General features: G+C 41.4%; 1 protein-coding gene and 1 pseudogene across 3 annotated transcripts in view; one reads left to right on the top strand and one right to left on the bottom strand.

Annotated features, from left to right (window-relative positions):
* The window catches only part of TMEM131 (transmembrane protein 131), a 266,720-nt gene that overhangs the window by 168,478 nt on the left and 85,462 nt on the right, over positions 1-12,780 (top strand). For all 3 annotated transcript variants that reach the window (XM_036262183.1, XM_036262185.1, XM_036262184.1), the window contains one exon: positions 9,041-9,149. In XM_036262183.1, the coding sequence (XP_036118076.1) occupies positions 9,041-9,149 (109 nt within the window). The remainder of the gene's footprint in view (positions 1-9,040; positions 9,150-12,780) is intronic.
* On the bottom strand, positions 925-1,875 carry LOC118631101 (annotated as a pseudogene).

The following is a 12,780-nucleotide window of genomic DNA, read 5'->3' on the forward strand; positions in this document are numbered from 1 at the left end:
TGGTAATTTTTAGAAAAAGACACTTGACTTGCTTGCTCATTGTTTGTATTTTTTAATCAGATCTCTTACTCATTTCTCATCCATGATCCAGCACAGGGTTACAGCTGTAGTAGAATGCTGTTTGTTGATTTGAGAAAACCAAGAATGTTTTGTACTTACAAAGGTGGATAGAATTCAAAAATCAGTTCTACTGATTTTTACAGAAAATGTGACTGTTCTCTTGAGCATCTAAAGTCAAAGCAAGGTAGCCGCCTAGTGATTTATCATCCCCACTATACATTTTCTGCCTTCCAGAAGTCATTAGAGGAAGGGCCAGCATCAGGCAGGAGCGAATGTAAACATAACACTGACAGCTTAGACACTTTGTTGTTGTTTTTAAATCCTCACCCAAGGACATGTTTCCACGCATCTTCAGATAGAATGGGGGAGGGAGGGAGAGAAAGAGAAAGAAACATTGATGTGAGAGAGACGCATCCACTGGTTGCCCCCACCCACACCCCCACCAGGGCCAGGGATGAACCGCAACCAAGGCGTGTGCCCTTGACCACAATCAAACCTGAGACTCTTCGGTCCACAGGCCAACACTCCAGCCGCCGAGCCAAACAGGCCAGGGCAACACTTTGTTTTTAAATGCAACAGGACTTTTTCCTTTGGTTCTGATGGAAAAGCCAATTCTCTAGGACTGTTTAGGCAGGAGAAGACAGGAAGACTCTCTGAAATAGAGTGAGGGACCAGTGGTCCCCACTGGCCAGAGTGTGGCTGGAGCATCATCAAAGGCAACTGAGATGTTTATGGCATATGAAAATTGTCCTGTGGTTCCCAGCTGGCCCCCAGGCTCAACCTGACTAGACATGGGGCATGGGAAGTACAAAGCAAATTGTCATAAGGCACAAGGTTGAGGTGGTCCCCATGCCAGGCCCAGAATTATCTTTTCATGTGACTCCAAAAGTGTTGGAAAGCAAGGGACTTGATGATACTAGGAGCAGCAGCAGCAGATACAGGGATGTCACTGACCATAAACCAATGGCTGGAAAACCAGGACATCTTGCTTGAAGGCCTGCTCTTGGCCTTCTTCTATGAGTGCACCAGCAGTAATGCACTTGCAGGAGCTGGTTGTTGGTGACCACAAAGTACTTTGAAGGGATGTCCCTCCCTTCACTGTGTTTGATTTTTAGTCTCCTGCAATCTGTCTTCTTGAAATCTTTTTTCTTGGTTTGGCACTTGACATCTGGATGGTCAGTGACCTCACACACAGCCACACAGCTGAGGATGGGGCCCAGGAGACTACACTGCTATGGAGGCTATAAATGAGGGCCAGGCTCAAGTCACTGGTGAGGTAGGTCCCTTCCCCAAATAAGGATGTCTTATTTAGGTGGCAGTGCAGACCATTGTGGATGATGGAGTGGAAGTTTTCTAGGTGGCTCCTGTAAAAGACGTAGGTTTGATCTCATTCTTTGGTCTCATAAAATTTGGCATTCGCTGTATTGGAGTACTTGATTTCAAATAGGAAGCCCAGCACAGGGACAGGAGAGTGAGGGGCACCAGTCAGCTTTTGGATCTTTCAAATTCTGACTTCCCTGTACTGTAGATTGTCAGGACCTTTGAGGATAAAATCCAGCTCACCAGGTCCCAGAGCCATTTGTCTTCATTTTCAGAGGACTAGAGTTCTTCCAGGTTGGGTCACTTGCTGGCATCTGCAAGCAGGACGTCAAAGTCCTTGCAGTTGTGTCTGACATAGGATGCAGGAAAAGGTCACAGTGCCGAGTCCCACTTGTAGCTCTGCAGGGCCAAGGTGAACAGACTGCAGTGAAAGTCTGTGACCAGCATGTCGAGGGCTACCACTTCCCTGATGCCTGCCCAGCCTGCTGGCTGCATTCTGGGTCTCAGCGAGCCTTGCCGTGGGGGAGGTGCTGTGGTTCAGGAGGAGGGCTGGGCCAGGAACAAAGGGCCAGAGGGGACTTGGGTTGCCAGGCCTGGGGGGAGCTAGGCAGAGGGATGAGATGGCAGGTGGGAACGTGTTGATGAGGGTCTTGGCCTAAGCACTTGCTGCTGGGAGAGATTGGCTGGCTGGTGGAGGAGAGGGCAATGGGGTGAGGGTGGGCTGGGGATAATGGGGTGAGCGGGGGGGGGGGGGGGAGGAGGCTGGGGAGGAGCTGTGACATGGGATGAGGATGTGTTGACATGTCCTCTTCAGGGGCCTGGGGCTGGGATCATACCCTGAGGGAAACATGGGTAGAGAGGCTTAGTGCTATGAAAGCCCTGGTGCTTACCCTGCTGCTCTGGGCCCCCCCTGCATTCCCCCAGCTATACAGGTCCCCTCGCCCTCCTTGGAGGGACCCCTGGCACCATGTGTGCCCAGCCTAAGTAGTCCTTTACGGTATTTTCTTATAAAACCTTTTGTTCCTGTGAAATAGGTAGTAATGTCCTGTCTTTCATTCTTGACTTCAGTAATTTGAGTCATTGCAATATTTTTTTTAAAAATTTGTCAGTCTCACTAAAGGTTTGTCAATTTTATTGATCCATTCAGAGAATCAACTTTTTGTTTTTGTTAATTTTTCTATTTTTCTTTGATGTTAAGGTATCCTTTATTTTATGAATAAAGGTAGTAGATAGTAGGAGATTCTTCTTCCCCCACCACCAACATCCTCTCATTTGCAAATAAAAGTTAGGAAACCTCTGTTAGAGTTCTCTTTATAAGCACACACACACACACACACACTCTAGATTTTACCAATCAGTGAAATAAAAGTTAGGAAACTTCTGTTAGAGCTCCCTTTACAAGCACACACACTCTCTAGATTTTACCAATCAGTGAAATAAAAGTTAGGGAACCTTTGTTAGAGCTCCCTTTACAAGCACACACGCACACTCTAGATTTTACCAATCGGTGAGATGCAGAGGCCTAGGAACCACTGCTGTGTGTTCACATTTTCAAATCATTTCTTTAGCCAGAATTGTGATTCTTTTGTTCAAAATTTTATAGGTTAGTATACCAGAATTTCCTCTATAATGGAATATAATTCCTTCTACCATATTTGTGCTGGTTGCTTTGGCCATAATGTACTTACTTTCTCTGAACTTACTGATGCTGGATTTCTTCTTTAGTCTATTGTTTACATGGAACACATTTACCCCATACATAGTAACACAGCCACATTCCCGTCCCAGTCCTTCCCATCTCATGTGCCCAGGTCACTGACCTCCACAGAGGGGCAGCATGAAGCACAACTTCCCGACAGCATCCAAGATGCCTCTTCAGCTGTAGATAGCAGTGTGCCTGCTGGTGGGCCACCCTGCCATTGCCTCTGTTTGAGGTGTCAGATCATTTTTATTGTTTGGGTGTTCTGCATGCTGTTTGTCTCTCACTGGTTTCTTTCGTGTAGGGGAGGCCATTGCACACAGCAGGGTCAGAGTGGGAACTTTCGTGCTCGTTGGACAGACTTCAGGCCTGTAATTACTTCTCCAAATGTGAGGATTTAGAGGTTTGATGGGAAAGTGCCTTTACATAGCCCAAACAGTCTGATCCAACTTTTTATATACAGTGAATGGACCACAGCAAATTTCTATTTCCTAGAAAAATGAAGTCACGATTAATCCTAAGAATATGAATGAAAAAAACGTAGTGTTCAACACATTCATGATGGAATTAAATAGGCCCATGTACCTCTGTTTCTCTTTTATTTGCCCTTTCTATGGGTCAGTCACCATACAAGGCTCTTTACAGGGATTATATTATTAAATACAACAATTTTATAAGGCACACAGGTTTTCCAAATAGTGGAAATGAGTCAGAGCTTTTTTTTTTTTTTTCTTTTTATTTCTCACCCTAGAGAATTACTGATTTATAGAGAGAGGGGAAGGAGGGAGAGAGCGAGAAACATTGATCAGTTGCCTCTCGCTATGTTGCCCCCGCTGGGGATCGAACCCGCAACCTAGGTATATGCACTGACTGGAAATTGAACCCCAAACCTTTTGGTGTACAGGATGATGCTCCAACCAACTGAGCCACTGGGCCAGAGCAGAGTCAGCTTTTTTTTAAGTGATTTATTCAACTATAAAAACTCAAAAGTTACATAAAAGTATACTAGGTACATAATGACATTTAAGTTTGTATGACTATATCATTATATTTTATTTTATTTTTAATTTTTTTCCCTTTATTGATTTTAGAGAAGAAGTGAGAGGGAGAAGAGAGATAGAAACATCGATGAGAGAGAACATCAATTGGCCGCCTCCTGCATGCTCCACAATGGGGATCTGGCCCACTACCCAGGCATGTGTCCTGACCGGGAATCGAATTGGTGACCTCTTGGTGCATGGGTCAGTGCTCAGCCACTGAGCCATACCGACCAGACTGAATATATCATTTTAATTTCAAATTGGTAATGCTGTTAAAAAACTATTGATCTATGTATACATCTGTATATCTCATCTATACCTACCTACATATGTATTTTTTCTAATATCCAAAGCCTACACCCAGCCAGTGTTTTGGTGGTTTTGTCGTATTTCCTCATTCATTTATCCCTTCATTCAATAAATATTTAGTGAACATCAGTTATATGCCACCTCCTGTACAAAGTACTGAGAATACAGCAGTGAATCTGACAGCCAAAGTTATACGGCATCATTGTCAGTCAAGCCCAGTTCTCAAACAGAATGACATGTGGGGAGGGCATGGAGATAATTTAGATAGGGTTGTCAATGAGGAACTGACATTTGTGGTCATAACTGAGTGCTAAGAAGAAGGCACCCATAGACAAGTGTTCCCAGCACAGGTAGCGGCAAGTGCAAAGTCATGAGGCAGGAATAGCTTTGGATGTCAGGGGAGACACAAAGAGGTTGAATGTAAAAGATGAGGGCGAGAGAGACAGGGCTGCTGGGGCTCTGTGACATGTTTAGATTTTATTATAAGTGCAATGAGAAATTATAGAACTTTGAGCATTTGTGTGTAGTTTTAATTGATTTTTTTAGAGAGATGGGAAGGGAGAGAAACATTTAGGTGAGAGAGAACCCTTGATCTCCTACCTTCCACGTCCCCCCTACTGGGGATTGAGCCTGCAATTTGGGCATGTACCTTGATGGGGAATCAAATGGGGACCTCTTAGTCCATGGGACAACACTCAATCCACTGAGCCACACCAGCCAGGCAGCATTTATGTGTTGTTAAAGGTCACTGTAGCTAATTTGTGTAGAACGAACAACAGAAAATTAGAAATCTTTTGCAGTGGTCCACTTGAGAGATGGTGGTGGCTTAGACTTCTCACCTTACCAGCCAGGGGATGATCTCATGAGTTGTATGAGAGCTTCCTAAGTCTTTTCCTGTATTTTTCTGCATAATAAGCCAGACTTAGAAACTGATGTATTTTAGAAGGGCCTCTTCCTTCCTCCATTTCACAAATATGTAGTTTTCAGGATGTGCTAGACTGTGTTAGAACCTGGAGGGTTTTTGTTTTTTTTAATTCCCCTTGTGGGGAATCAGTCTCTCCATCTCTTCAGGTAAAGGACTATTAAAGCAACTCCAAATACAAGTTCCCCACCAGTTAATGGGCAAGATGCACAGGGTCAGGCCTTCCTGACATTGATCGTCTATGATACAACTTTGAGAATATTTAGAAAACATTTATAAAGCATTAATGTTATAAACTGTGGAGTAAGCTCGCTTGAGATGTTCTAAGGGGAACGTTTGCTTGAAGTTTCCTTGTTAATTGATGAGTAAGAGTCACAAACATACTTATTCATTTTACCAATATCAACTTGATATGAGCCTTAGCAGATTTGTGCAACTGTTATATACAATTGTTGGACACTGGAAGGTTATTTTCCTTTCTTGCTCAAATGTTGTAAATCTCAGAAAGTCCTGGGCCCTTGAGTCTCACTTGAGTTACTAAACATTAATTGGGTAGGAGTGTTTTGAGAAAAGACTGGAACTATATTTAGAACATGTGGGAGGCTGTCTTTCCTGGGAATCTTGCCACATTTTTTCCACTTCTTTATTGTCTTTAAGGAGCAGCTAGTAACTGATACTAAAACTGATGTTAGTATAAATATGCTTATTACAAGCTAATACTGTAGTTACATATTATTTGTTATTTAAAGCCACCAGAATAAGCCAACTATTTCAGCGTTTTGTTTTGTTTCCTTGGAAAATGGGTTTTAACTGATTTAGGGTTTTTTTTGAATGGTAATAAGTGAACAATTCAGATCATTTATATAAAGCACATCAATTGACTATTTGTTTACTACTAATGCAACATATTTTATTTATTTATTTATTTTTAATCCTCATCCGAGGACATTTTTGCCATTTTTGGTACAGAGTAGAAGGGAGAGAGAGAGGGAAACATCGATGTGAAAGGGACACATCGAGTGGCTGCCACCCGCACGACCAACCAGGGCCGGGGACAAACTGCAACCGAGGTACATGCCCTTAGCGGGAACCGAACCCGGGTCTCTCCGGACCGCAGGCGGACGCTCTAACCGCTGAGCCAAACCAGCCAGGGCAATGCAACATATTTTAAAGTAATAATAGTGAGTATATAATTTCCCTCTGGTAATGAAAATCTTAAAAGTGATATGTTTCATGTGAGAAAAACATTGTTTTCATCAACTATTCTAAGCTCTTACTACTTACAGTGACTGTATTTTAATAAATATCAGTGCTTAGCTATTTCCCACGCGGAACTCTGCAAGCTGATAACACTCAAAAGTGTTGTGGTTATTCGTGCCAAGTATAGTCTTTAAACATGTTTGAAATGGTCAGGGTCCCCTTGCTCTGTCCTAGTCAGTCGAGCAGGTGAGAGAATTGGGACCCATATCTGTAAAAGTCCTCCACAGAGCTTTATAATATTGTCACTGACAATCTTGACCTCAGGATAAAAGTGGCTAATTTTAAAAAACAGAAAAATTAATAGGATCAAGAAATGTCGTAGCTAGATGGACTCTTAGAATACATCTAATGCAGTCCTGGCCAGTTTGGCTCAGCGGTTAGAGCGTCGACCTGCGATCCGGAGAGGCCCGGGATCAGTTCCCACTAAGGGCGCGTACCTCGGTTGCAGTTTGTCCCCGGCCCTGGTTGGTCGTGCGGGTGGCAGCCACTCGCTGTGTCCCTTTCACATCAATGTTTCTCTTTCTCGTCAATGTTTCTCTTTCTCTCTTTCTCTCTCTCCCTCTCCCCCTCCCTCTCCCCCTCCCTCTCTCTTTCCCTCTCCCCCTCCCTCTCTTCCTCGCCCCCTTCCTCCTTCTCTCCCTCTCTCCCTCCCTCCTCTCTCCCTCCCACTCCATCTGAACAAAAAATAGAAAAAAAAAATGTCTTCGGGTGAGTATAAAAAATAAAGAAAAGAAAACATCTAACGCAATCCCCTAGGATTTTACAGATGGAAAAAAATCAGGCCCAGCGTGGATAGGCAGCTTATTCAAGCTCACACTTGTAAACTGGTCTCTGGTATTGTCACATGTGCTTCTGTACTGCTTCCCTTTCCTTCAGAAGATATTCTAATAGCGTAGGACAGTATAATGGAACCAAATGAAACATTTCCAGTTGTTTGTCTTATAGTTCAAACTGCTTTGAACACACACACACACTCTCGTCAAGGACTGAAGAGATTTGTACTTTAAGTGGGTTGCTAATAACAGCAAGTTTATCGATAATAAGTATAATGATATGAGTAAATCAACTCCCAGCTCAGATTACAAAGCAAATGAAGAGTTGTCAAAGAGAAAAAGAGTGAAAGTGTGAGAGGGCCTGAGGCCAGGTGCTAAGGCTGTGAAGAGGTCAGGCACAGAAACTAGCAGAGCCACCTTTAGGGCCATGGTTCCAAGCCCAGTCAAGATCTGCTGATGGCTGAGTACTAACCAGCAGTGGGGTGGAGATGCTCTGCCTGGAGGTAGTGGAAAGCAGTGTGTGTAGTCATTATGTTACTACGTTTGGGCATGGGGTGTCAGGTGAAGAAGGACCCTCAACCGAGACCTGGTTTCCAATTCTGCTTCTTAGTGCCTAGCTATTGAAACATGACTCAGTACTACATGGTTCTCTTCACCTGTAAACAGGGAAGGAAGTTGGTATCTTTGAAGTTCTTTCCAATGAAAAGTGCTTTGTGTTGATGAGGATCATTGGTTAAAAAGTTACTGCACTTAAAAAATGTGTCTAATTATTTTTTAAATATGTTTTTATTGATTTTTTTAGAGAGGGGGAAGGGAGTGAGATAGAAACATTTATGTGAGAAACATCTATCAGCTGCCTCCTGCACGCCCCCTACTGGGGATTGAGCCTGCAATCCCGGCATGTGCCCTGACACTGGGACCTCTCAGTCCATGGGACAACGCTCAATCCACTGAGCCACACGTGACAGGCTAAAAAAATGTGTTTATTTTTCAAGTTTGCTCATAAAGTGAAAGCTTTTACTGTGTTGTTGTTGTTACTTTTTTTTTTTAATAGAAAGGTCTTACTACGTTTAAAGAGTTCTTCCAAATTACACATCCCTGTGATGTCATCACTTTCTCAGTCCACAGCTCGGCACAAAGCTCTGCCTCTGAACAGCAGCACCTCACTCTCGCCCTAGAGAATAGAAAATACTGTTAGAAATGGGTCTGCAACACTGTCTTGGAAAAGGGGCAGCAGCTCCCAAATGCATGTTCATTGTTCATCTTCATATAGCCAAGATGTTACATTTTAGTATTATGGATTCTTTAAGAGGGATTCTGTCATAAATCTTTGTGTCTTCTTTTCTCATATATGAGTTAGGCATTTATTTGAAAAATAAATCCCTTTTTTTTCTGTTTTATGTAACAGTCAGCATACTAGTTTGTCTTCAGATTTGTAAACTCATCTATCATACATTTTTCTTCTAATCGATTTATTTTATAAAGGTGATATTAAATTAATTTGACATCCTATTAATTTGGCTTAATCCATTTAAAGGGGCCACATAAATTTAAAGTTTTAAAATTTTGATTCTGCCTTACTTTTCCAGCACTTTCCAGTGTAATGTAACTGAACCATTAGACTAAAACAATGCTATCTATATTTTTCTCTTTGCAGAGTGTTCGACCCACACCCCAAAATGATGCTATAACAGTATACTTTAAACCAATTACCTTAAAAGCTTCAGAAAATAAATATACCAAAGTTGCAAGTATTAGTTTTGATGGTAAGTATTAAACTTTTTCTAATATAGTGGTCTTATTTTGATAAACAGAAAGCCTCTATGTCAGCATCTTAATCTAGAAATCCAGACCATTTTGCAGTCAGATTTTATATTACTGCTTAGGTTGTTTTTTCTTGTAAAAGTTAAAGAACTCTTATTTGGCTGTTTTATGAAAGAGAATATCATAACTCCATAAACCTAAATTAGGATTGGCAAATACAGGAGAATTGAAATTAAATTTTTGTAGTCTAGGCTCTTCCACATATATTCCAATTATGCTTTGTCTTAATTATGAAGTCATTCATTTTTATAATTGGGTGATAATGTATTTGAATTTCAGACTCATGTTTGAATTTGAGAGCAGAAATATTCTCTTGAACATTTTCATATATTGGCTTTTTAAGCAAGGTGGACAGTCCTGCCTAAGCTAAAGTAATATAGCCTTTGTGATAGAATTATATTGTATATTTGGACACTTGAAATGATAACTCAACCCAGACTAACATATTTGAGTAAGATGTTTTTATTCTTTTTTGCCCACTCTACTAGAATATTTTTCAAATAGCGGCATAGTAGTTTCTTAACTATATATAATTAAATGTAATGAAAACTAAAACTCCAAATGAGGCTTGTGTCATCAGGGCCCATGCAAGTGAGGAGTCCTGAAGCTTAAACTTCAGCTTTATGATAAAGCCATCTCTGCTCACGTCCACATTTTACAGCTAAGCTCCTCACCCAATAAGAGTATTTGACCACTGAGTGACCTTCTATGTATGGCAGAACACTGGAACACTCTTCTCTGCACAATGTGAGAGCATCGTGCTTGCTGTTTGTACATGGAGGGTTCTCAGGAGGGCCTGGACCAACTGCGCAGGCTGGGCACCACCTTCAGTCAGTCCTCATCCCATAAGCTCAGAGCAAACTCCCAAGGAACTCAAGATGAAATATGTGGCCTACTGTCATAATCTAGCTGTCAAATAGGATAGTAGAAGTTTTTGATGGCACAGTTATTTCCAAGCCTGTCATAAGTTGTCTCTCTGTTGCTAAAATACCTGTCATAATCACCAGTATCAGTAACAATAGGTACATTCTCTTTTCTTACCAAGAAGGAGAGTCCCCAGTAGTAATTCCTGACCACTGAGAACACTTAGGACCCACCCTCCTAAGTCCTAGGAATGGGGTATGCATGGGGACATGCTGTCCTGGCCTCCCATGCTTTTCTTCTCAAGCTCCTGGACTGACAACCCAATGAACGTTTCCATTCTTGAGATGAATTAATGTCAGTAATGTTGGTTCTTCTGAGATAGACTCTAAAGTAAGTGCTTCTGAAAGAAATTGTGTAAAATTAGCCCTGGCCAGTTTAGTTGAACTGTTAGAGCGCTGGCCCGCGGACCAGAGAGTCCTGGGTTCAGTTTCCGCTAAGGGCATGTACTTTGGTTGCGGTTTGTCCCCGGCCCCTATGGGGTTGTGTGGGATGCATCTCTCTCACATCGATGTTTCTCTCTCTCCCCTCCTTTCTCCCTCCTGCTCTATCTGAACATAAATGCAAAAAATGTCCTCGAGTGAGGATAAAAAAAAAGAACAAATAAAGAAATTATGTAAAATTAAATACAAAAGCAAAGGAAAGCATTTTTTAAAGCAAGTACTATGTTTCTTAGAGTCTATGTCTGATATAAATATTGTTACCCCAGCTTTTTTTTCATCTCTTTATTTTCAGTCTGTGTGTGTCTGTGTGTCTTTTTTATTCTTGGGTGGGTTTCTTGTGGACAGCATATACATGGGTCTTGTTTTCTTATCCATTCAGCTACCTTATGTATTTTGATTGAAGCATTTAATCATGTCTACTAGCCATCTGTATGTCTTCTTTGGAAAACTGTCTATTCAGGTCCTCTGCCCATTTTTTAATTGGATTCTTTTATTTTGGTGTTGCATTGTATCAGTTCTTTGTATATTTTGGAAATTAGCCCCTTATCAGTTTATCACTGGCAAATATGTTCTCCCGTACAGTAGGTGCCCTTTTCATTTTGTTGATGGTTTCTTTTGCTGTGCAGAAACTTTGTAGTTTGATGGAGTCCCATTTGTTTATTTTTTCAGTTGTTTTCCTTGTCCTGGGCCATGTATTGGTGACAATACTGCTACATGAGATGTCTGAGATTTTACTGCCTATGTTTTCTTCTAGGATTTTTATTGTTTCACAACTTACATTTAAGTCCTTTACCCATTTTAAGTTCATTCTTGGGTATGGTGTAAGTTGGTGATCTAGTTTCATTTTTTTGCATGTACCTGTCCAATTTTTCCAACATCATTTATTGAGGAGAGACTATCTTTATTGTATACTCTTATCTTCTTTGTCAAATATTAATTGGTCATATAAGTATGGGTTTATTTTTTAGCTCTCTATTCTGTTCTATTTTTTTTTTTTTTTTATCCTCACCCGAGGATATTTTTCCATTTTTTGTACAGATAGAGTGGGAGAGAGAGAGAGGAAGGAAAGAGAGAGAGAAACATCGATGTGAAGGGACACATCGAGTGGCTGCCACCCGCACGACCAACCAGGGCCGGGGACAAACTACAACCAAAGTACGTGCCCTTAGCGGGAACTGAACCCGGGTCTCTCCGGACCGCAGGCCGACGCTCTAACCGCTGAGCCAAACTGGCCAGGGCAATTCTGTTCTATTTTTATGTCAGTATCATCCTGTTTTGATTACTGTAGCCTTGTAGTATAGTTTGATATTAGGTATTGTGATACCTCCAACCTTGCTCTTCTTTCTCAAGGTTGCTGTGGTTATTCGGTGTTTTTTTGTGGTTCCATATAAATTTTTGGATTGTTTATTCTAGTTCTGTGAAATACACCATTGATATCTTGATAGGAATTGCATGAAATCTATAGATTGCTTGGGATAATATGGAAATTTTTATGTTAATTTCTGCTATCCATGAGCCACAGGGATATGCTTTTATTTATTTGTATCTTCTTCAGTTTCTTTCTTCACTTTTAATTTTCTGAGTACAGGTGTTTTTTGCCTCCTTTGTTAAATTTCTACCTAGGTATTTTAGTTTTTTTGATGTAATTGTAAATGGGATTGTTTTCTTAGTTTCCCTTTCAGATAGTTCATTATTGGTGTATAAAAACAAAACTGAGGTTGAGCATCGACCCATGCTCTAAGAGGTTGCTGGTTCAATTCCTGGTCAGGGCACATGCTCAGGTTGTAGGCATGATCCCCAGTGGGGGGGACATGCAGGAGGCAGCCAATCGATGTTCTCTCTCATTGATGTTTCTATCTCTCTCTCCCAAATCAATAAAGAAAAAAGATGGCCCCTGCCAGTTTGGCTCAGCAGTTGAAGCAATGGCTCGTGGTCCAGGGACACCCAGGTTCAGTTTTCGCTAAGGGCACGTAACTTGGTTGCAGTTTGTCCCTGGCCTCAATTGGGGTCATGTGGGTGGCAGCCAGTTGATGTATCTCTCTCATATTGATTTTCTCTCTGTGTCTCATCCTTCCTCTGTCCCTCTCGCTCTATCTGAAGATGAATGCAAGAATGTCCTCAGGTGAGGATAAAAAAAAGAAAATAAATAAATAAAAATAAACATTAAAAAAAAAAACCAACTGGTTTCTGAATATTTATTTTGTGTCCT

Source organism: Molossus molossus, unplaced genomic scaffold, assembly GCF_014108415.1.
Source record: "Molossus molossus isolate mMolMol1 unplaced genomic scaffold, mMolMol1.p scaffold_m16_p_15, whole genome shotgun sequence".
NCBI lineage: Eukaryota > Metazoa > Chordata > Mammalia > Chiroptera > Molossidae > Molossus > Molossus molossus.